Genomic DNA, 24,829 nt, shown 5'->3' with positions numbered 1-24,829 from the left:
CCAGTCCCACCTCTGTGTCCCTATCTCTAGAGTGCTAAGGCTCTGGCATACAAGGAGAAAAAAAAAACGTTTTTTTTGGGGGGGGGGGGAAGACTCATTCCCCTCATACTCCCTCCTACTAACCCAGGGTACTAATAAAAATGTATGTCTTCTTGAACTCCCTCCATCCTCTCCATATCTCTTCGCATTTTGATCTGCTTTCGTTCTGGATTGACAGTAATTCCTCCATTTCTCCCATCTTGCCCACTTCCCTAAGCCATTCCCCCACCGATGGAGCATTTTCTTTCTTCCAGTTCTTTGGTATTACTGCCTTTGCTCCATTCAGTAGGTAAGGGATCAGGGACAGTCTATATTTTTTCCTTGATATCATTGTACTATGGAACAAACAGGCCCATGGGTCACATTTCACCTCTGTCCCGCTTATTTTTTTGATCAAACCTAGGACTTCTTTCCAGAATTTATGTATCTGCGGGCATTGCCACCAGATGTGAGCATGAGTCCCCTAATGCCCACATCATCGCCAACATAATGGTGACGTCTCGCTGTTCATTCTGTGAAGTCTTAGTAGCACAAAATACCATCTAGTCAGGAGCTTGTAATTCATCTCTTTTATTTTGTTGTCTATAGAGGTAGAGTGGACATAATCCAGGATCTGTCTCTTCTTATCCTCTGGATTGTGTTGTTTTAGTTCAACTTCCCATGCCCTTATAGATTTTAGCTTCTCCAAGCACCCCTCCAAGGTCAGTATACCGTATATGTTTGATATCCCTTGTTTACCCGAGCCACTCCGGTCTATGAGTCTCTCCCAAGGGTTCAACTCATTCGGAGCCCTCATAGGCTTTGGTAGAGATTGGACAAAGTGCTGGACTTGTCCATATCTCCACTCGTCCCCCTCCACAGCTCCACACCTTTCTTGTATGTCTCTCAGAGGGCTCAGGGTGTCCTTCTTCATTATGTCTTAGTTTCAATACACCCGTCCTTGCCCATCTCAGGAAACTGCCCCCCTCCTTGCCCGGCAGAAAGTAGTCCGTACCCGTAAGGGGCAGTTGGGGGCTATTATATGGCCATCTTTTAATTTTACATATTCTGTCCCATATTCTGAATGTTTCTTTGGTTATTGATGGGGTGTCTCCTAGGAGGCATCTGTATTGTTTTGGAACCCATATTCTTGTGCCCAAATTTGTGCCACTCAAGTTCTCCTCAATGCCTACCCATTTTTTCCTTAGTCCCCCCTCCTGAAACCAGTCAGTAATCCTTTTTAGCACCGCTGCTTCATAATATCTCTTAAAGTCTGGTAGTTGTATTCCCCCTTCATTTCTAGGCCTAGACAGAATCTCTGCGGAGATACAGGATTTCTTGTTTTTCCATATGTACCCCCTTATTTATGTTTTGAAATATACTTCTGGGATTTTAATTGGAAGAACTTGAAATATATACAGGATTTTGTGCAAAATCATCATTTTGATGATATTTATTCTTCCAAACCAAGATATTATATCTGTCCAATACCCTTTGAGTTCTCCTTTAATTTTATTTAATAAAGAGATATAATTATCTACATATTATCTCCCTTTCTGACTTTGACATGAGTATCCTTAGGTACTTCATTGCCTTTTGTCTGTACCCGTTTCAATGTGAATGGGTATAGGGCTCCAAGATCTCTGCGTTCTTTTGGGCTCATAGATATCGTCAGAGTCTCAGTTTTCTCTCTGTTAATTTTTAAGTTCTAAATTTCTCCATATTTACCATATTCCTCCATCATTTTTGGCATTGTCTGTATTGGATTGGATACATAAAAGCATCATATCGTCGGCGAATGCAGATATCTTGTGTTCCTCCCCATCCACCTCCAATCCCTTTATCTCCTCATTAGATCTAATTGTGGCCAAAAGGGGTTCCAGAGATAATACAAAAAGGAGGGGGGAAAGCGGGCATCCCTGACGAGTCCCGTTAAAAAGTGGAAAACTTTCTGACAAGGAACCATTAACTCGGAGCTGCGCCAAGGGTTTTGAGTATAATGCTTCTATTAGTCTAAGCATTCTAGGTCCCAGTCCTATATATCTTAATGTTGCAGTCATGAATTTCCAATCTAGTCTATCAAATGCTTTTTCAGCATCCAGCGACATAAACATTACCGGTTTTCTGTTCTTCCTGGCTTTTTGAATCAGGAAGAGCCCCCTCAGCACATTATCTCTTGTTTCCCTCCCAGGCAGGGCCGGCGCTACCACTAGGCGGACTAAGCGACCGCTTAGGGCGCACTGCCACCTAGGGCGCCCGGCGGCTGGTTTTTGTTCTGCCGCACTGTCCGCCACAGCGCTTGCACACAATCCACAAGCAGTCTGACATGTCAAGCACCGCCGCCGCCAGCCTCCCCCCCCAGCACAGCACGTCAGGGACAGTCTGCTCCCTCCTCCGCTCTCTGATCACACATCGCCCGCTACCCCCCCTGCGATCAGCCCCGAGCCCATCACAGCTCCTGCGACCCGTAGAGACTACGCTTCCTCCGTGTACCATGTGACAGGGGGTGTGGCCGCTCCTCTCTCCTCCGGCTTTCAGTTAGTGTGCCTGGCGCGGGTTATCGGGAGGAGCAGCCCCAGGGATCGGTGTGGTGGTCGGGAGGTAGGTGCAGGGTGGAGGAGTTTCCAGGGACGGAGGAGGCGTCGCTGTTTGTGCAGGTGTCACTGATGTATAAATATGGTGTAGTCAGACCATCTGCTTTCACTTGGCTGCAGCCTGCACCCCCTCTCTCTCCTTTCCACCTGACTATCTCTCCACCTGGCTCACCCCCCCCACCTGGCTCATCCCCCCCCACCTGGCTCATCCCCCCCCACCTGGCTCATCCCCCCCACCTGGCTCATCCCCCCACCTGGCTTATCCCCCCCCACCTGGCTCACCCCCCCCCACCTGGCTCATCCCCCCCACCTGGCTCATCCCCCCCCCACCTGGCTCACCCCCCCCACCTGGCTCATCCCCCCCACCTGGCTCACCCCCCCCACCTGGCTCATCCCCCCCCACCTGGCTCTCATCCCCCCACCTGGCTCACCCCCCCACCTGGCTCACCCCCCCTCACCTGGCTCACCCCCCCCCACCTGGCTCTCACCCCCCCACCTGGCTCATCCCCCCCACCTGGCTCATCCCCCCACCTGGCTTATCCATCCATCTGACTCATTCCCCCCACCTGGCTCACCCCCCCTCACCTGGCTCACCCCCCCCCCACCTGGCTCTCACCCCCCCACCTGGCTCATCCCCCCCACCTGGCTCATCCCCCCACCTGGCTTATCCATCCATCTGACTCATTCCCCACCTGGCTCACCTCCCCCCACCTGACTCATTCATCCACCTGGAGACTACGCTTCCTCCGTGTACCATGTGACAGGGGGTGTGGCCGCTCCTCTCTCCTCCGGCTTTCAGTTAGTGTGCCTGGTGCGGTTTATCGGGAGGAGCAGCCCCAGGGATCGGTGTGGTGGTCGGGAGGTAGGTGCAGGGTGGAGTTTCCAGGGACGGAGGAGGCGTCGCTGTTTGTGCAGGTGTCACTGATGTATAAATATGGTGTAGTCAGACCATCTGCTTTCACTGCAGCCTGCACCCCCTCTCTCTCCTTTCCACCTGACTATCTCTCCACCTGGCTCACCCCCCCACCTGGCTCCCCCCCCCCCCCCACCTGGCTCACCCCCCCCCACCTGGCTCACCCCCCCCCACCTGGCTCACCCCCCCCCCCCCACCTGGCTCACCCCCCCCCACCTGGCTCATCCCCCCCACCTGGCTCACCCCCCCCCCCACCTGGCTCATCCCCCCACCTGGCTCATCCCCCACCCACCTGGCTCATCCCCCCCACCTGGCTCATCCCCCCACCTGGCTCACCCCCCCCACCTGGCTCTCCCCCCCACCTGGCTCATCCCCCCCACCTGGCTCACCCCCCCCCCCACCTGGCTCATCCCCCCCCACCTGGCTCATCCCCCCCCCCACCTGGCTCACCCCCCCCACCTGGCTCACCCCCCCACCTGGCTCACCCCCCCACCTGGCTCATCCCCCCCCCACCTGGCTCATCCCCCCCCCACCTGGCTCATCCCCCCCACCTGGCTCATCCCCCCCACCTGGCTCACCCCCCCTCACCTGGCCCACCCCCCCACCTGGCTCTTACCCCCCCACCTGGCTCATCCCCCCCCATCTGGCTCATCCCCCCCACCTGGCTTATCCATCCATCTGACTCATTCCCCACCTGGCTCACCTCCCCCCACCTGACTCATTCATCCACCTGGCTCATCCCCACGCCTGACTCATCCCCCCCACGGCTCCACCTGACTCATCCATCTACATGGCTCATCCTCCGCCTCACTCATCCCCCCCACCTGGCTCATCCCCCCCACCTGGCTCATCCATCCATCTGACTCATCCCCCATTTGACTCATTCATCCACCTGGCTCATCCCCACGCCTGACTCATCCCCCCACCTGACTCATCCATCTACATGGCTCATCATCCCCCCCACCTGGCTCATCCCCCTCCCACCTGGCTCATCCCCCTCCCACCTTGCTCATCCATCCACCTTACTCACCCCCCCCACCTGGCTCATCCATCTGACTCATCCCCCACCTGACTCATTCATCCACCTGGCTCATCCCCCCCACGGCCCCACCTGACTCATCCATCTACATGGCTCATCCTCCGCCTCACTCATCCCCCCCACCTGGCTCACCCCCCACCTGGCTCATCTATCCACCTGGCTCATCCCCCCCCACCTGGCTCATCCATCCACCTTACTCATCCCCCCCCACCTGGCTCATCCATCTGACTCATCCCCCACCTGACTCATTCATCCATCTGACTCATCCCCACGCCTGTCTCATCCCCCCCACGGCCCCACCTGACTCATCCATCTACATGGCTCATCCTCCGCCTCACTCATCCCCCCCACATGGCTCACCCCCCCACCTGGCTCATCTATCCACCTGGCTCATCCCCCCCACCTGGCTCATCCATCCATCTGACTCATCCCCCACCTGACTCATTCATCCACCTGGCTCATCCCCCCGCCTGACTCATCCATCTACATGGCTCATCATCCCCCTCCCACCTGGCTCATCCCCCTCCCACCTGGCTCATCCATCCACCTTACTCATCCCCCCCACCTGGCTCATCCATCTGACTCATCCCCCACCTGACTCATTCATCCATCTGGCTCATCCCCCCCACCTGGCTCATCCATCCACCTGACTCATCCACCTGGCTCACCCCCCCACCTGGCACATCCATCCATCTGACTCATCATCCACCTGGCTCATCCCCATGCCTGACTTATTCCCCCACCTGACTCATCCATCTACATGGCTCATCCTCCGCCTCACCTCCCCCTACCTGGTAAACCCCCCCCACCTTGCTCATCCCCCCCCACCTGACTTATCCATCCACCTGTCTCATCCCCCCCACCTGGCTCATCCATCTGGCTCATCCCCAACCTGACTCATTCATCCACCTGGTTCATCCCCACGCCTGACTCCCCCCCCCCCCCACGGCCCCACCTGACTCATCCATCTACATGGTTCATCCTCCGCCTCGCTCATCCCCCCACCTGGCTCATCCATCCACCTGGCTCATCCCCCCCCACCTGGCTTACCACCCCACCTGACTCATCCTCCACCTGACTCATCCCCCACCTGACTCATCCCCCACCTGACTCATCCTCCGCCTTGCTCATCCCCCCCACCTGGCTCATCCCCCCCACCTGGCTAACCCCCCCCCCACCTGTCTCCCCCCCCCCCCCCCACCTGGCTCATCCCCCCCACCTGGCACATTCATCCACCTGTCTCATCCCCACGCCTGATTCATCCTCCCACCTGACTCATCCATCTACATGGCTCATCCTCAGCCTCGCTCATCCCCCCCCACCTGGCTCATCCATCCACCTGGCTCATACCCCCCACCTGGCTGCACCCCCTCTCCTGTCCACCTGTCTCCATCCCTCCACCAGGAGTTCTGATGCTAAAATAATTGTTTTTTTTTTTTTTGGGGGGGGGCGCAAGTAGCTGGTCTCGCTTAGGGTGCAAAATAGTCTAGCACCGGCCCTGCTCCCAGGGACAAAACCTGCCCAGGCACCCTATTATATATTTTTTGGGACTGCCCTGTGCTCCAAACTTTCTGGCAGACGGTACTTAAAGGAATTGTAAAGGAAACATTTTTTTTTGCTGAAATGACTGTTTACAGGGTATAGAGACATAATAGTTAACTGATTCCTTTTAAAAACGATTAAAAATAGATAACAATCAATCATATAATGTACCTCCTAGTTTCATTTTCGTTTTTGCATCTAGCATAGTTTTTGCATGTTATTTGATGCCTCTGTGCTAGACAGACCCATAGAGCAGTACTGGTTTGGAAAACAAAACTAGAATCTCCCAGTACTGTGGTCATCAGGAAACAGACAACCAGGAAGTGTCCAGAACAGAAATGAATTACAGCAACATCAGAGCAAAAACGAACAATGAGGACATGAAACCAGGACTGCAGTAAGGTGAAGGAAGCTATTTAGTTAAAAAAAAAATTCCTTTAGTGACCCTTTAAGCTCATACAGAAACTCACAACCATCTCCCTTCAGGATAGCCCAGCTGCAGTTCTCCTTAACCTTACTCCCCTTTCAAGGAAACGTTACCATAAATCTCTCCTCAAGCATCTCCTTAATGCTGCCCGGGCCAGTGTCCAACTTCTTTGGAAGCAACAGTCTGTGCCAACGGTAGCCCAATGGTTCGCAAGAGTGAAGGATATTGAGCAGATGGAAGATCTAACCTCTGCGCTGCGACATAAGTCAAAGGAACATAAGTCCAGATGGATCCACTGGAACCTCTTTCACTTCTTTGATGAATTCCCCCCAATGCATGGCAGGATCCACAGTTTAGGATCCCCATTGCCAGTTCAGCGTTACCGATCTGGGCTCCTTGGGGGTAATTGCCCCTCCCCTCCTGTTCCCCCCGTCCCCTCCCTTAAGGTTTTTTTTCTTCTCTCTCTCTCTCTCTCTCTCTCTTTCTCTATATCTCCCTTTTCTACTTCTCTCTTTCAGTAAAAAACAAACAAAATGTGAATAGCACAGATGTTTGTTTACCCTATATTAGACCTCAGCGAGTGGTATGAATCTGACTGAGTAGCGACCTCTACACACAGGTTTTTATACTTGATATGTTCATCATAATCTATATGTAATACAAAGTTGTCTTTATGTTTGTATCTTTGTCTTATCTTTAAATAAAAAATTATTAAAAAAAGAAAGGCATCCCCACAACATGATGCTGCCACCATGTTTCACGGTGGGGATGGTGTGTTCAGAGTGATGTGCAGTGTTAGTTTTCTTCCACACAAAGGGGTTTATTTAACTGCTTGCCGACCAGCCGCCGCAGTTATACGGCGGCAGGTCGGCTCTGCTGGGCGAGATTAAGTATCTATACGTCATCTCTCCCAGCAGCCAATAGGGGCTCGCGCGCACCCCCCGCTCGTCCCTGATCCTGGCGCGTGTGCCCGGCGGGCGTGATCGCCACCGGGCACCCACGATCGCTCGTTACAGAGCGAGGACCGGGAGCTGTGTGTGTAAACACACAGCTCCCAGTCCTGTCAGGGGAGAAATGCCTGACCGTCTGTTCATACAATGTATGAACAGTGACCAGTCATTTCCCCCAGTCAGTCCACACCCCCCCCTTTAGTTAGAACAGGGAACATACTTAACCCCTTCCTTGCCCCCTAGTGTTAACCCCTTCCCTGCCAGTGGCATTTTTATAGTAATCAATTCATTTTTATAGCACTGATCGCTATAAAAATGCCAATGGTCCCAAAAATGTGTCAAAAGTGTCCGAAGTGTCCGCCATAATGTCGCAGTACCGAAAAAAGCCATAAAACTATCCCCTATTTTGTAAACGCTATAACTTTTGCGCAAACCAATCAATAAACGCTTATTGGGATTTTTTTTATGAAAAATATGTAGACGAATACGTATCGGCCTAAACTGAGGAAAAAATATTTTTTTTTTATATATTTTTGGGGGATATTTATTATAGCAAAAAAGTAATTTTTTTTCAAAATTGTCGCTCTATTTTGTTTATAGCGCAAAAACTAAAAACCGCAGAGGTGATCAAATACCACCAAAAAAAAGCTCTATTTGTGGGAAAAAAAGGACACCAATTTTGTTTGGGAGCCACGTCGCACGACCGCGCAATTGTCAGTTAAAGCGACGCAGTGCCGAATTGCAAAAAGTGGCCTGGTCTTTGACCAGCAATATGGTCCGGGGGTTAAGTGGTTAAAAAGGCAAATCCACTTTGCACTACAAGTGCACTGCACGTGCACTTGGAAGTGCAGTCACTGTAGATCTGAGGGGAATAGACAAGGAAAATAACAAAAAAGCATTTTCGCTTGTACATGATTGGATGACAAAATCAGCAGAGCTTCCCCTTATTTCAGATGTTCACCTCAGATCTAAAGGGACTACACTTCTTTTGCTTTTAGGCAAAATAATAAAATGTTGGTCTCATCTGACCAGAGCACCTTCTTCCACATATTTGCTGTTTCTCCCACATGGCTTCTCGCAAACTGAAAACTGAACTTCTTATGGTTTACTTTAAACAATGGCTTTCTTCTTGCCACTCTTCCATAAAGGCCAGATTTGTGGGGTGCACAATTAATAGTTGTCCCACCTGAGCTGTGGATCTCTGCAGCTCCTCCAGAGTTACCATGCGCCTCTTGACTGCTTCTCTGAATAATGCTCTCCTTGTCCAGCCTGTCAGTTTAGGTGGACGGCCAAGTCTTGTTGTGTTTGCAGTTGTGCCATACCCTTTCCATTTTCCGATGGTAGATTGAACAGTGCTCCATGAGATGTTCAAAGCTTGGGATATTTTTTATAACCTAACCCTGCTTTAAACTTCATCACAACTTTATCAGAAACCATGAATCAGACCGAGACAGTACAGTTAAATCACACTTGTTTAATAATAATAATAAGAAGAAGAAGATAAACAGAGTAAGCATAGTCAAAACATAGCCAGAGTTCAGGAACCAAATCGGATAGTCAGCCGAGTCAAATGTCATAGAGCCAGAGATGAACGTAGTAGAACAGCAAGCAGGATTATGAGCCAGAAGGGATGTCAACCAAGCAAGTCTTCAACAGGAACGCAGGAGATAGTCTCTGTGATGTTGACCAAGGCGAAGGCAGAGAGCAGGTGAACTGGAAGGCTTAAGTAGGCAGGACTGACGAGCCGGATCATCAACAGGTGAGTCACTGTGGAGGTATAGGAGCTGGCGATTAGCCGACAGCTGAGCAGCCAGCACAGAGAAGGAAGGGCTAAGCACAGCCCTGACAGTTCCTTGGCCTTCATGATGCCGTTTGTTCACTAGGGTTCTCTAACAAACCCCTGAGGGCTTCGAAGAACAGCTGTATATATATATACTGAGATTAAATTACACACAGGTGCACTCTGCCTACTAATTAGGTGACTTCTGAAGGCAATTTGGGGTATCAGAGTAAAGGGGGCTGAATACAAATGCACGCCACACTTTTCAGATATTTATCTGTAAAAACTTTGGAAAACCATTTATAATTTTTCCTTCCACTTCACAAGGCACTCTGTGTGTGTGTATGTATTAGGGTTGTCCCGATACCGATACCAGTATCGGTATTGGGACCGATACTGAGCATTTGCGGGAGTACTTGTAAATGCCCCCAAAAGCCAGATCCGATACTACACGTCGCCGCCGCATACCGCAACGCCGCCGCCGCCTTGTTAATCAGCTTACGGGGAACATTACAGCTTTCATTTGAATAGCTGTCTGTTCCGTGCCGCGCCACGTATAGACAATCCCCCTTGCTCGGGATTGGACGGGTGATCTGTCTATCAAAGTGCAGATCACCCATCCAATCCTGAGCAAGGGGGAGTGTCTATACGCAGCGTGGCGGGAAACACACAGCTATTCAAATGAAAGCTGTAATGTTCCCCGCACGTTGATTAACTAGGCGGCAGCATCTAGGTATGGGGAGACATGGCTGCATATGTGGGGAGACATGGCTGCATATGTGGGGACAAGGCTGCATATGTGGGGGACATGGCTTCTTATGTGGGGGACATGGCTGCATATGTAAGGGACATGGCTGCATATGTGGGGGACATGGCTGCATATGTGGGGGACATGGCTGCATTCGTGGGGGACATGGCTGCATTTGGGGACACATTTAAAAAAAAGTATCAGTATTCGGTATCGGCGAGTACTTGAAAAAAAGTATCGGTACTTGTACTCGATCCTAAAAAAGTGGTATCGGGACAACCCTAGTATGTGTATGTATATATATATATATATATATATATATATATATATATATATATGTATGTGTGTGTGTATATATATATATATATATATATATATATATATATACACACACACAACCTAGAAAGGCAAGAATCATTTAGTCCATTTGTTAAGAGTTTCAACTTCCAGCCGCAGTAGTAATTGGATAGACAACCACAGGAGTGGTCAGGATAATTATTATACCGGAGAAGGGGAGACCAATAAAGGGGAGGCAGAGAAATTGGCAAGAGGTTGGGGGAAGGGGGGTTAAGAAAAATGGTATCCCCATACCTGAGATTAAAGTCTTAGCAGGCACCCCACAGTTTTTAAACCTTCATTAAAGTAAAAAGTAAAGAAAAAAAGTAAAAAAAAAAAAGGGGTGGGGGGCCTAACAGCCAGGAACAGGTTAAGAAAATGAGAAGTACAGAGTCCATGGGTTCCACGTTCTGTCAAATTTCTTAGTGTTATAGAGAGTACAGGTGAGTTTGCCATTGACCATAATCTGCTTATGCTTCACATAGTCAAATGGTACAAATGACTGCTGACAAGAACATATAAGTAATATGTTTCACAGATTTATTTTGGACCTCATCAGGTAGCTTATGGAAGAGGGCCATAAGGCCCTGCGAATGTTTACTCCTGTTACTGAATAAATAAAGTTAAACATTCTAATTCAAAATCTAGTCACTATAGGGCATTGCCACCATATGTGATACATAGTCCCCAGTTGCCCACAACATCGAAAGCAGGCAGTTGACAAGGTAAGATGCATTTTGGCAATACGGGTGGGGACCTGATAAGAACGCAAGAGTTTTATAATTAGTTTATTTTAATGTGGTGTTGATAGATATCTCAGACAAGGCATAGGCCACGCCCTGCCAGTCAGGCAATTCCCAAGTGCTCCCATTGGGTCATATATGAGAGTTTGGTATTCGGATCAGTGAGGGAAGCATATATCACAGAAATTTGTTCCCACAAAAGACCCCTTGCATGACAAGACAATTGTGTGAGGGGTCCATCTAATAGGGCAAGCTTGTATCGCAGGAAAGATTTAAGTTGATAACAACAAAATGTTTCGCTAGGGGGCAGCTATAAATTATCTACAAAATATTGCAAGGAGTTTGGTTGGGCCCTGTTAAGGTAGTCTCTGATCCATAGAAGGCCCTTGTTGAGCCACCACTTTAGTTTAGATTTGATAATTTTCCCCTTGATACATATCCTTCAGGATATAGGTTTTCATTGCTGGCACAGTAACAAGCCTTGGTTTACTTCACCATCCTGCATTCTGTATCAAAAAGAACATTGGGCTAGATTCAGATAGGAGATACGACGGCGTATCTCCAGATACGCCGTCGTATCTCTGAGTCCGGCCGGTCGTATCTATGCGACTGATTCAGAGAATCAGTTACGCATAGTTTTCCCTAAGATCCGACCGGCGTAAGTGTTTTACACCGTCGTATCTTAGGCTGCATATTTACGCTGGCCGCTAGGTGGCGCTTCCGTAAAGTTACGCGAGGAATATGCTAATTAGGTATTTACGCCGATTCAGAAACGTATGTCCGGCCGGCGCATTTTTTTACGTCGTTTACGTTAGGCTTTTTCCGGCGTAAAGTAACCCCTGCTATATGAGGCGTAGCTAATGTTAAGTATGGACGTCGTTCCCGCGCAGAGTTTTGAAAATTTTACATTGTTTGTGTAAGTCGTTCGCGAATAGGGCTGGACGTTATTTACGTTCACGTCGAAACCAATACGTCCTTGCAGCGTACTTTGGAGCAATGCACACTGGGATATTCCACGGATGGCGCATGCGCCGTTCGTGAAATACGTCAAATACGTGGGGTCACAGAGAATTTAAATAAAACACGCCCACATCAAACACATTTGAATTAGGCGGGCTTACGCCGGACGACATAAGTTATGCCGCCGTAACTAAGGGCGCAAGTTCTTTCTGAATACGGAACTTGCGCCCAAATTTACGGCGGCGTAACTTATCTGAGATACGTTACGCCGGCACATAGACCATTCTATCTGAATCTAGCCCATTGTCTTTTTTGCTTTATCTTCTCAAAATGTAGCACCAAACCAGTTACATAAAAGTGTAAGCATCTAGCATCTAGGGTACCATTATAACACTGCAGGCTTCCAGATGTAAAAGCTTACTTGGGGTGCATCTATATACCATGTTATAATGTCTTATTTGTCTTTTTGCACTTTGACTTGGCAGGAAAATGTTTGAAGAAGAAAATGCTTTGGTCAAGACCATGCTGGAAAAAGCAACTGCACGTCATTCGGAGCTTCTGGATAATTGCAACAGGTGAGTGAACAACCTCTTGAGAGGATGAGGCTGGGTTTACACTTGTACGACAAATGCTCCAACATTGGGAGCTCATGTCGCATGATGTGTGTAAATCAATGTTTCCCTATGAGAGCTGTCTTAAAGTGATATTAAGGCTGCATTCACACCTCGGCGTACAAAATCGCAGCGTTTTGTCCCGCGAACTTCGGCGACAAATAGCGGCGTTTCGCCGCGATTGTGAATGCAGCCTTCACCCCCTCTATGAAGATGGTTCACATCTCCTATACCGAACGCCGAAAGCCGCCTGAAAAAAAGGTCCGGGACTTTTTTTCAGGCGGCAGGCGAACGGCGTTCGGCGTTCGGCGTGGAGATGTGAACCATCTCCATAGAGGTGCATGTTAAATCATCCCTCTGGCGTCTCAGGGCTGCAGCGGCGTCGCACTACAGGCGTATATACGCCTAGGTGTGAACGGGGGCTAAAGGTTCAAGTTTTTTTTTTTAGATAACAAACGTATCATAATCACAGGTTGATGAAGTATTTACTTCACTTCAGAGGTATTCATCTCTCCGCTGATCAGGTGGGTGACAGGTCCGTGTCTGCTCCTCTATGCAGAGCGGACACAGTCCGCTCTCATCTATGGGACAATCGGATGGAAACGGACGTCATCTGCCAGACGAATGGGGAATAGGTCTCCCATCCTTCTATTTTTGGCGAACAGGATTGGATCGGATGACTGGAGGGTCCCATCAGGTCCACCTAAAAAACTGACAGGCGGACCTGATCGGATTGCCTGTGTGAAAGGGGCCTCATACACACGACCAGTTTTCTCGTCAGGAAAAAAAAAAAAAAAATTTCAGACTGGATTTCTCTCAAGCCTGCCTTGCATACACATGCTTAGGCCAAATACCGCCCGTCCAAAGCGTGGTGACGTACAACACGTACGACGGGACTGTAAAGGGGAAGTTCCATTCAAATGGCGCCACCCTTTGGGCTGCTTTTGCTGATCCTCAGGCTAGTAAAAGTTTGGTGAGAGACAATTCGCGCTTTTCAGTCTTTGTGCTTTTCAGTCCATTACAGCGTGACGAATGTGCTATGTACATTACGAACGCTAGTTTTATTAGAACGAGCACTCCCAACTCATACTTGATTCTGATCATGCACGTTTTTTTTTTCGACAGGAAAAAGTCCGCCGGGACTCCCGATAGGAAAAAAGAAAGCTGGTTTTCCCGGGCCAAAAGCTCTCATGGCAGTTTTCCCGACGGGAAAACCTGCCATGTGTATGAGGCAGAAGAGGGTCAGTCCACCCAAAAGTGATATTTTAGTTGTAGGTGGAGCCTGAAAAGCTGAGTCCATCCCAGGCTCCAACAATGAGATCTCCCTGCCACACTGATATTTCAGCATTTGGTGGGTGTTGGAGAGTTAAACAACAGTTTCCCTTATTTTTCTGGGAGTGGGCTGAGTTTCTGGGTCTGTGAGATATATAGTTACAGTATTTTTGTAAATATTTTAATATATCTTTCATGTGACAACACTGAAGAAATTACACTTTGCTACAATGTAAAGTAGTAAGTGTACAGCGTGTATAACAGTGTAAATTTGCTGTCCACTCAAAGTAACTCAACACACAGGCAAATAATGTCTAAACCGCTGGCAACAAAAGTGAGTACACCCCTAAGTGAAAATGTCCAAATTGGGCCCAGTTAGCCATTTTAACTCACCGGTGGCATGTGACTCAGGCCTTGTACTCACGGCAGGACATGTCCGATGAAAACGGTCTGCAGACCGTTTCCATCGGACATGTCTGGCCGGGGACTGCCCGGGGACTTCTGTTCGATGGCTATACACACCATCGAACAGAAGTCCGCGCGTAAACAATACGCGGGGCGTGTCGGCGGTGTCGCCGCGTCGATGACGCGGTGTCGCCGCGACAATGACGCGGCGACGTGGGCGGCCTGCCTTTAAAATGCTTCCACGCATGCGTCGAAGTCATTCGACGCATGCGAGGGATGGCGGGCGGCAGGACATGTACGGTAGGTCTGTACAGATCCGCCCGAAAATGGTCCGCTCGGGCCAACACACGGCCAAACATGTCTGCTAAAAACTGGTCTGCGGACCAGTTTCAGCAGACATGTTTGGTCGTGAGTACGGGGCCTCAGTGTTACAAGGTCTCAGGTGTGAATGGGGAGTAGGTGTGTTACATTTGGTGTTATTACTCTCACGCTCTCATACTGTTCACTGGAAGCTCAACATAGCAAAGAACTCTCTTAGGCTGCATTCACACCTTGGCGTACAAAATCGCGGCGTTTTGTCCCGCGAATTGCGGCGACAAATTGCGGCGTTTTGTACAGCGATTTGTGAACCATCTCCATAGAGGGCAATGTGAAATCATCCCTCCAGCGTCTCGGGGGCTGCTGCGGCGTCGCACTACAGGCGTATATACGCCTAGGTGTGAACAGAGCCTGAGGATCTGAAAAAAAATTGTTGCTCTACATCAGGGTTTGACAAATTTGCATGCAGAAGCGAACACATACATGAGTAGCGCCCGCATATCTAAACGGTATTCAAATAACACATGTGAGGTATTGTCGCAATCGTTAGAGCGAGAGCAATAATTCTAGCTCTAGACCTCCTCTGTAACTCAAAACATGCAACCTGTAGAATTTTTTAAACGTCGCCTATGGAGATTTTAAAGGGTAAAAGTTTGTTGGCATTCCACGAGCGGACGCAATTTTGAAGCGTGACATATTGGGTATCAATTTACTCGGCGTAACATTATCTTTCACAATATAAAAAAAAATTGGGATAACTTTACTGTTGTCTTATTTTTTAATTTTTTAAAAAAGTGCGCTTGTAAGACCGCTGCGCAAATACGGCGTGACAGAAAGTATTGCAACGATCGCCATTTTATTCTCTGTTAGAATAAAAAATATATATAATGTTTGGGGGTTATAATTAGAGGGAAGGAGATGGCAGTGAAAACAGTGAAAAATTACACATTAGAACTGGTTTTACTTGTATTTACTTGTTTACGTGCCAACAGCCACCACCAGATGGCACCATGTCACAGAAGTAAGCTTGGGACTTCACAAGGCCGCAAAGCCGCAGCCTCAATTATGCGGCGGGGGAGGTGGGAGCGCACGGAGACACAGGATTCTGTGCCTCCGTGCGCCCCCACCTCGCGATTGCGGCGGGCCCGCGATGGCCGGTAATTGAGGCTTCGGCTTTGCGGCCTTGTAGGCCGCAAAGCCACAGCCTCAATTACCGGCAAGCGCGGGCGCCAGGTCACAATTTCTTGTCGCAATTGCGACCTGGCGCCCGGATTTTGTCGAGCCCTGCTCTACATAAAGATGGTCTAAGCTATCAAAACATTGGCAAGACCCTAAAACTGAGCTGAAGCACGGTGGCCAAGACCACAGAGCGATTTAACAGGACAGGTTCCACTCAGAACAGGCCTCGCCATGGTCGACCAAAGAAGTTGAGTGCACGTTCTCAGCATCATATCCAGAGGTTGTCTTTGGGAAATAGACGTATGAGTGCTGCCAGCATTGCTGCAGAGGTTAAAGGTGTGGGGAGTCAGTGTTTAGACCATACACCGCACACTGCATCAAATTGGTCTGCATGGCTGACGTTCCAGAAGGAAGCCTCTTCTAAAGATGATGCACAAGAAAGCCCGCAAAGTTTGCTGAAGACAAGCAGACTAAGCACATGGATTACTGGAACCATGTCCTGTGGTCTGATGAGACCAAGATAAACTTATTTGGTTCAGAAGTGTGTGTGGCGGCAACCAGGTGAGGAGTACAAAGACAAGTGTGTCTTGCCTACAGTCAAGCATGGTGGTGGGAGTGTCATGGTCTGGGGCTGTATAAGTGCTGCCTGCACTGGGGAGCTACAGTTCATTGAGGGAACCATGAATGCCAACATGTACTGTGACATACTGAAGCGGAGCATGATCCCTTCCCTTCGGAGACTGGGCTGCAGGGCAGTATCCCAACATGATAATGACCCCAAACACACCTCCAAGATGACCACTGCCTTGCTAAAGAAGCTGAGGGTAAAGGAGGTGGACTGGCCAAGCATGTCTCCAGACCTAAACCCTATTGAGCATCTGTGGGGCATTCTCAAAGGTGGAGGAGCGCAAGGTCTCTAACATCCACCAGCTCAGTGATGACTTCATGGAGGAGTGGAAGAAGACTCCAGTGGCAACCTGTGAAGCTCTGGTGAACTCCATGCCCAAGAGGGTTAAGGCAGTGCTGGAAAATTAATGGTGACCACACAAAATATTGACATTTGGGCCCAATTTGGGCCTTTTTTGACTTAGGGGTGTACTCACTTTTGTTGCCAGCTGTGTGTTGAGTTGTTATGAGGGGACAGCAAATGTACACTGTTATACAAGCTGTACATTCACTACTTTACATTGTAGTAAAGTGTCATTTCTTCAGTGTTGTCACATGAAAAGACATAATAACATATTAACAAAAATGTGAGGGGTGTATTTACTTTTGTGAGATAATGTGTATTACACATATACAGTACACCTCACATCACTCACACGCACCCTATATTACACATATACAGCTCACATCACTCACATACACAATATATTACACATATACAACTCATATCACTCACATCTACACACCCAGTGGCGGTGCGTCCATAGTGGGCGCAGGAGCGCCGCCCCCTCTCTCCTGCACCCGTCAATCAACAATACATAGATTCATGCATTGCATGAATCTTTGTATTGTTGCCGCAGCTGCCCACTATTCAGGTGTCCGGCCCCTATTGAGCGCCGACCATCTAAATAACAGCGGTGGGTGTGTTTTGGAAGTGCTTGATTAGAGCCAGAGGCTCTAATAGGCTTCCTGATTAGATCCTGTGGGCTCTAATCGGATTCCAAATGGTTAAACAGAGGGCGCACGGCTGTGTGTTCCCTGTTTAAACAGTGCTGTGTTAGGGAATCGCTTCCCTAACATTGACCAGCTTCTCAGCCAATCGGGTGCACCGGGTCTGGTTACCGGTCACCTGATTGGCTGAAGCGACAGGTGAACAGAGATGACATTGAGGGAGCGTGGAGGAGGACGGCTGACCCGAGAAAGGTCGGGGGGGGGGGCAAACTGGCTGCATTTTATGGGGAAAACTGGCGGCATTAGAGGAGGCAAACTGGTGGCATTAGAGGAGGTAAACTGCCGGTATTTGAGGGGACAAACTGGCGGAATTTGAGTGGGCAAACTGACGGTATTTGAGGGGGCAAACTGACGGTATTTGAGGGGGCAAACTGGCTGCATTTGAGGGGGCAAACTGGCTGCATCTGAGGGGGCAAACTGGTGGCATTTGATGGGCATAGTGGCTGCGTTTGATGGCACAGTGGCGACAATTGATGGGAACAGTAGCTGCATTTAATGGGCACAGTGAGGCTGCAATTGATGTTTTATTTTTTTCAGTTTGTTTGCCCCCCCCCCAAATTTTGAGCACCTGCCAGCACTACTCACCTGGCTGGTAGGGCTCTAAAGCATACCTAAAAATGTCCCAAGGGATGGTGTGTTCCCCAGAGGAGCAGGAAGATGGTGTCAGGAGAAATGAGAGACTCACCGAGTGGAGGTTCCCATGGTCTTGCACACATCAGTCACAGGCACTTAAAGGCCTTGGCGTTGTTCTTGAAGATGCACACACTGTGACTGCATTCCCAGAAGCCTTAGTCTGAGGAGGGCTTCAGGTGCCACTTTTGTCTGTGGAGCAGTCAGGAAGACACACACAATGACATGGGTCAGGTCAGTCAGAGTCTGATGGGAGACTTCCTGGGGCTAGGCCTCTGTTAAACCTCCCTTTCTGGTGGTTGTGTTGGTACTACTGTTGCTTTTTGATTGTCTGCCATGGGTTGCAGAGCTGCAATAGATAGCAGATGCATCCTTGCTGCCATTGTGAAAGGCTCTGTACAAGAACCTTAAAATGCTTCCACATAGTGATGCATTTTGGATTCCCTCTTTTCTGGTGGGATGTGTTCTGCCATTTAGGCCTCGTAGTGTGGATCCAAGAGGGTGTTCACCCTGTTAATTTTGTAGACTAAAACATTTTCGTCGACTAAATACTATTTTAGTTGACTAAAATACGACTAAAACAATTGAGATGACTAAAATAAGACTAAAACTAAAATGGCATTTTAGTCAAAAGACTAAAATGGGACTAAAACTAAATTGCCATTTTAGTCAAAAGAATATGTTCATATCTCAATACCATGAATAATAACATATCAAGTTTTTCACTCCAGCTGTATATAATGAGTTTGGAAATTGTAGAGAAATTATTAACTAATGCATTACAATTTAGCTACACCCATTAGATTTTAGATGACTTAAATGTACTGGAGATTTTAATCGACTAAATACGACTAAAACTAAAACAATTGCAGCAAGCTAAAATGGGACTAAAACTAAAATGTAATTTTAGTCCTAAGACTTAGGACACTTTCACACTTGTACGGCATGTCCCACGATTTGGGACTGCAAAGTATCTTGACAAGTCGTTTCCCATGATTACCAATTACTACCATTCATATTAGTATGACTTCAAGTCGCACCGACTTCAAAGTAGTCCCTGCACTTCTTTAGTCCGGCTTTGATGCGAGTTCAGGTTCATAGACCTCAAGTGCCCACTAAATCACGGCAAAATCGTGGCCGCAAAATCAGGGGAAAGTCGCTGCAAAGACGTGCAAGTGTGAAAGGGGCCTAAGACTAAAACGAAATTAAAATGTTCTGCCAAAATTAACACTGCTCCTAGGCAAACAAGTTTCACACCACTTAGCTTGTGCATTGCTTTATATACTTCATGATGCGTGGGAGGTCCAAATGGTGGTGTTAATAATGTAAAGGGTGTGTCCTTGGAAAAAGGATCCAAAGAGGAGGACAAGGAGGAGGAGGCAGGGGTGAAATAGAAGGAGGCGTACAGATGGCAGAGGTGGCCGAATCTTCCCCAACTCATGGTGGTACCACAAATTCAATAGGTTTACCCCTCACAACTTGCTGCCTATCCACCACTAGATTTACCCACTTTGTGGTAAACAATATGCACCACCTCTGCCCATGCCTACTGGCCCACATATCTGAGGTCAGGTGTACCCTGCCATTGACAGTTTGCTGCAATGACAAGGACTGGAGTGGCAAGGGGTCAGCGTCTTTGACTCCAAAACCCGCAAGATGGAGGTTGGCAGGGAACACTAATACAGGAGATTTTGGAGTGTAATGAGGTGATGGGGAGGGTAATGGCTCCACTTTCAGCCGCTGCTCCCCACTCCTCGCTCTGCCATTTATCACTGCTGGAGATAGAGAAGGCTGAGATCCTATTAAATTATTTCTCCCCTTTCTGTCTTTTTGTAAAAAAAAAAAAACATTTCTTCCCTTCCTCAGATTCTTTGTCCCTGTTCATTTCCAGCTCACCTGGTAGGGCTTTTTTTGTCTCCCATGCTGAGTGTGACGAACGAGGAGGAGATCCGGACAGCGAGGTGGGAGCAAGTGGCTGCAACGACCTGAATCACCCACAGCCAGCTCTGTCTGCCCCTGCCCTAGCACGTGGCCAAATTACCCTGTTCGGTGTGACCCTGGTAGTTATGCCACTGCCCGGCAGCCTAATTTAGTTGGGGGCAAGGAATAACCTGGGAGGGGCAAATGCCCCACTGTAGCGCCGCGACTGGCTGACTGTATGCTCCCCATGGCCATACTGTAATAACAGCAGCAGTCATACAAGAGCATTATACCTGCAGCCCTCAATGTCTTCTTCATTCCTCTCGCCATTAAATATAGTTTTTACGTTTTTTGATAATACACAGTGCTGCCCTGCATCATCTTTAAAATTGCGCACATAAAGTACGTATGTACTATATAAAGTACGTATGTTCTATATATATTTTTGCATATACAGTATATTGGCATTTGGATAGCTCTGTGCCTTTAGGAGGCTCATTTATTCCCATAATGTTCTGCCTCATATGCCTTGTCTTTTCAGACTGGAAGCAGAGCTGATATCTGCAGAAGTAAAATTGTCTAAGACCTCCGGAGCTGTATCCTGGGGAAATTAACCAATTCTACAGTGTTTGTTTTTAATTCAATACATGTGGAATTCAGAACAAGAGTTTTTACCCCTCATTATCCTGTTTTGGTCTTAATTCCGGGATTCCTGATGATAAGTTATCATTGTTTGTGAAGTTAATTATTTGTTAAATAAAGTTTATATAAAGTTTATTCTGCAGTTGTCCCTGAAGGTAGCCGACCCACTTCAGAACTCACGTGGTCGCGGTAAGTGGTCGGTCTTACTACCTGAGCTCTCAGATGAGTGCTGGGATGAGGCCACTGAGGTTTGTTTTCAAGATATTATCAGTCCTGCTGACCGGTTCATCCAATTTAAATTTATACATCACCTACACTATACTCCGGCCAAGCTCGAATGGGATTCGGTACTTCAGTCGCTTGCCCCAGATGTACCTTAGCTGATGCAGACTTGCTTCATATGTTCTGGAGTTGCCCTGGGCTCGCCTTTTACTGGAGGGACCTGTTCAGTTTTTTTTGAGAACCAACTTACACTTCCTATACTTAGGAATCCAGAGATTGCACTCTTGGGTATACTAAACAAGTTTGTACACAGAACCCACCCTCTAATTCTACTTCGCACAGTTCTGTATTATGCACGGAAGGTTATATTATTACAATTGAAGGATGTAAACTCTCCAACACCCCAAACCCTCTATCGCATATTCAATGGGGAGCTCCCCAAGCTCAAGCGAATATATAAGAGTAGGGCTTGTACAAAGAAATTCCCTAAAATATGGCAGCCATGGCTGGATGTCACTAATTCATTTTGGGGTACTGTTTTGTCATCCCAGATGACTTAGTCTAGCTTGACCTACAGTGTGTGCTACCCTAAACTCCCGGAGGAGATGGTACATTAAAACTGGAAAGGTCTTTATATGATACAAAGCTTTTGTTTCAATTGAAATAAGGAGTGAGGTGGGCAGAGACCTAAGTAGGTTCATACGTGTGTATGATTGAATGAATCTGTGTGTGACTGCTGTTGTATTCTTATGGGTACTTTAAGGCTGCATCCATCCCGTAGAGGGGAGGGAGGTATTTTCCCAGGGCTCTGAATGTGCCTTCTAAGTTATGTCATTGATTTCAATGGGTCGCCGAGACCACCAAATGTACTTGCGTAGGCAATGCGTAATTGGTCCCTTCTTGGCCTTTTGGCTAAGATCAAGTGTAGTATCTGTTCTTATCAGTTGTCAGTAGGTGGTGTTATGCTAACCATCCTGAGTACACGCGAGGTGGAAAGGGATGGCGGTTGGCAGTTGCTAAACCTGCTGGCGTGGAGGTGGAAGCCTTCTGATTTGGACGGAGAAACATGTGGTGGAAGCTGAAGGGCCGGGCCCCTGGCCTTAGGCTTGGAATTGGTGGTGCCTGCCCTGGTCAGTTGTTCGGGAGAGAACACTTGCTCCTCCTCCCCCTTGGGGGGAGCGGTTAGTATTTCCCAAATGTGATTAGGTGGGAGTGATGGGAGTAGTGGGAGTAGCCTATTGGCGTGGGCTCTCCCCGATCTCTCAGAGCTCCTACCTTCCTGGCTTGGAAGGGTGCTGCTGGTCCAGGCCGGGGGTCAGGGTCCATTGAAAAGCCTGTGGAGATAGTGCCCCTGGAGTGGCAGTCCAGGGCTGCCATACATTGCATGAGTGTTTGAGAGGGCACTTACTCGTATGGCACTAGGGCCACGTTTCCACATACACTTTTTTACCACCTGTCTCTAGGGCCGAGCCTTTTGGCTAGGACCAGGGAAATTTTTGTTTCCTGGCCGGAGGGCCGGCCATCGTATTGCACGATGGTCACTTCCTTCTCACACCTCCCACCTTCCTTCTCCCCCACTTTCTTTTTTATTTTACCCCTGTGTTGTCACTTTATGTCTTTTTTTGTTGGTGCATGTTTGTACACTTTATGTGTGATTAGTAGGGTGCCGGTCCTCGGGCCAGCACTGAATGTCTTGGGAGTAGGTGGACATGGCCTTCTGGCTTAGTTTGCCTGCTCTCATTGGGTCTCCCTTTGGGGGAGCCCCACCTGGAAGGGTTCTGTTTCGGCAGACCCTCCAAGGAAGTTGGATCCGTGTCGGCTTCGGCTGCATGGACCACATATTACTCTAGTCCCTGTCAGGAGCCTAACGCCCCAGGGGATCAGGGTTGGGTCCTTTTCGGAGGATCACTTGACGTTTGCACCCAACGTTTGCACCTGTCTGTGAACACTCTTTATGTGTGTGCACATTTTTTCTGCACCGGGTGAAGTTTTTGAGGTTGTGTTTTGCACGCCACACGCTTTTCAATACAATAAAAAATTGCCTCTTCCTTAGAGACCATCCATAACATTATCTATACAGGCCTGGGTCCCAACTCGTCCCAGCACAACCATATTAGCTACTTCTCTTTCATTATTTCGCTCAATTGTTTCAAAGATATCTAAACATTCTTGGTCGACCTCCCCAATAACCCTCTGTGGTTCAATCTCAATCTGCAGGAACTGTACTCCCTACCCGATCCCAATCGGTGGTACTCTAAAGGGGTTAAATACCTATGTCATTTATACGAGGCACAGGGTTTTAAATCTTTCTATCAACTACGCATTGACTTTAACCTACCACGCCCCTACCTGTTCTATTATTATCAGCTCGGACATGCTGTTCATGCCCAGTTTGGTTCATTAGATGACCCTACAATTATACCCCCATTGGCAAAACTGCTAAGACACCCTGATCCCACTAAACTTGTCTCCACTTACTATGGTATCCTTGCGACTTATTTTAATCCTAGATTCCGTAGAGCTTTGACAAAATGGACCTCTATGGACATTTACCTCACGGATGATGACTGGTCCGAATTTAGTGATATGTACAAAACTTCAGTTATCTCATCTAGGGACGGAATCATACAAATCAAAATCTTTCACCACTCCCACCTTACTCCAGCTAAGTTACAAAAAAAGGGGCTAACACCCTTAGCTGAGTGCTTCCCGCTGACTTCCTACACTGTTTCTGGTCCTGTCCAGTGGTTCAAGACTTCTGGGCAGAGGTAGGCTCTTTCATTTCCTCAACGATGGGTCTCCTGAACATTGTTCATCCCAAGAACTGCCTTCTAGGCATCTTTGGTGATCGTCACATGCTAAGAAAATGCTCCATATTCTGTATTTCTATGTTAAATTTAATTAATGATTCTATACCACTGTACAAACTCACATTTGAACTCCGGAAACAGAATAAGACATTACACAAAATTTGGGGTAGATGGATAGCTGATGGGCACAGTGGCGACAATGGCATGGCACAGTGGCTGCGTTTGGCATGACACAGTGGTGACAATTGATGGCACAGTGGCTGCGTTTGGCATGGCACAGTGGCGACAATTGATGGGCACAGTGGCGACAATGGCGACAATTGATATGATGGCACAGTGGCGAAAATTGATGGGCACAGTAGCGAAAATTGATGGCACAGTGGCTGCGTTTGATGGCATGGCACAGTGGCGACAATTAACAGGCACAGTGGCTGCGTTTGATGGCATGGCACAGTGGCGACAATTTTATGGCACAGTGGCTGCGTTTGATGGGCACAGTGGCGGCAATTGATGGGCACAGTGGCGGCAATTGATAGGCACAGTTAGGCTGCAATTTGATGTTTGTTTGCGCCCCCCCAAAAATGTTAAGCACCAGCCGCCACTGATACATATATGTCAGGACTGTTTTGGATTAAAGTATTGCTGAAGTTTTACAGTTCTATACTGATTATGAAAGCATTCTTAGAGAATGGGGCCTGCTTTCAGAAATAGTTTGTCTTTGCCTTGATCTAGCCGGATAACAACACTAACCCTCTATATATTTGCTACAACTGTATATATTAGATAGTTATGTTATGGTATTATTGCTTATTTGCTTTCAAGATGTGCATAAAAAATTTTGATACTTGGATGTCAGATGTGACTATTTTCCTGTATATGGGGTATCTCAGTCAATGGGCAGGGGTTTTCTTGAATCCCTTGGCCTGCTGGGAGAGCCTATATATTCGAGTGAGATTAGGTGATCTATGTTCTGTTCCACCTGGACGGCTGTCGGGGTGGACGTGTGTCGTATGCCCCGGGATGCTAAGCACGAGTGTGGGACTATCCCGGGGGCATCTGGCTGCTAGGCCGTGTGAGGGCCTATCCAAAAGTG

The 24,829-nt window shown here is 48.2% G+C and overlaps 1 protein-coding gene and 1 pseudogene across 1 annotated transcript in view; both read left to right on the top strand.

Moving 5' to 3' along the window:
- Positions 1–20,727, top strand: part of LOC120913896 (synaptonemal complex central element protein 1-like) — a 104,877-nt gene extending 84,150 nt beyond the window's left edge. Inside the window, exons 10-11 of the mRNA XM_040324230.1 lie at positions 12,536–12,625; positions 20,604–20,727. Coding sequence (XP_040180164.1) covers positions 12,536–12,625; positions 20,604–20,676 — 163 coding nt within the window. The 3' untranslated portion in view covers positions 20,677–20,727. The remainder of the gene's footprint in view (positions 1–12,535; positions 12,626–20,603) is intronic.
- A 1,091-nt stretch (positions 20,728–21,818) lies between these two features.
- LOC120914686 lies at positions 21,819–21,953 on the top strand (annotated as a pseudogene).
- Positions 21,954–24,829: the final 2,876 nt, after the last annotated feature.

Source organism: Rana temporaria, chromosome 9, assembly GCF_905171775.1.
Source record: "Rana temporaria chromosome 9, aRanTem1.1, whole genome shotgun sequence".
Taxonomy (NCBI): domain Eukaryota; kingdom Metazoa; phylum Chordata; class Amphibia; order Anura; family Ranidae; genus Rana; species Rana temporaria.
Note: the sequence above shows the minus strand (reverse complement) of the source record. Positions and strands in the feature narration are given on the sequence as shown.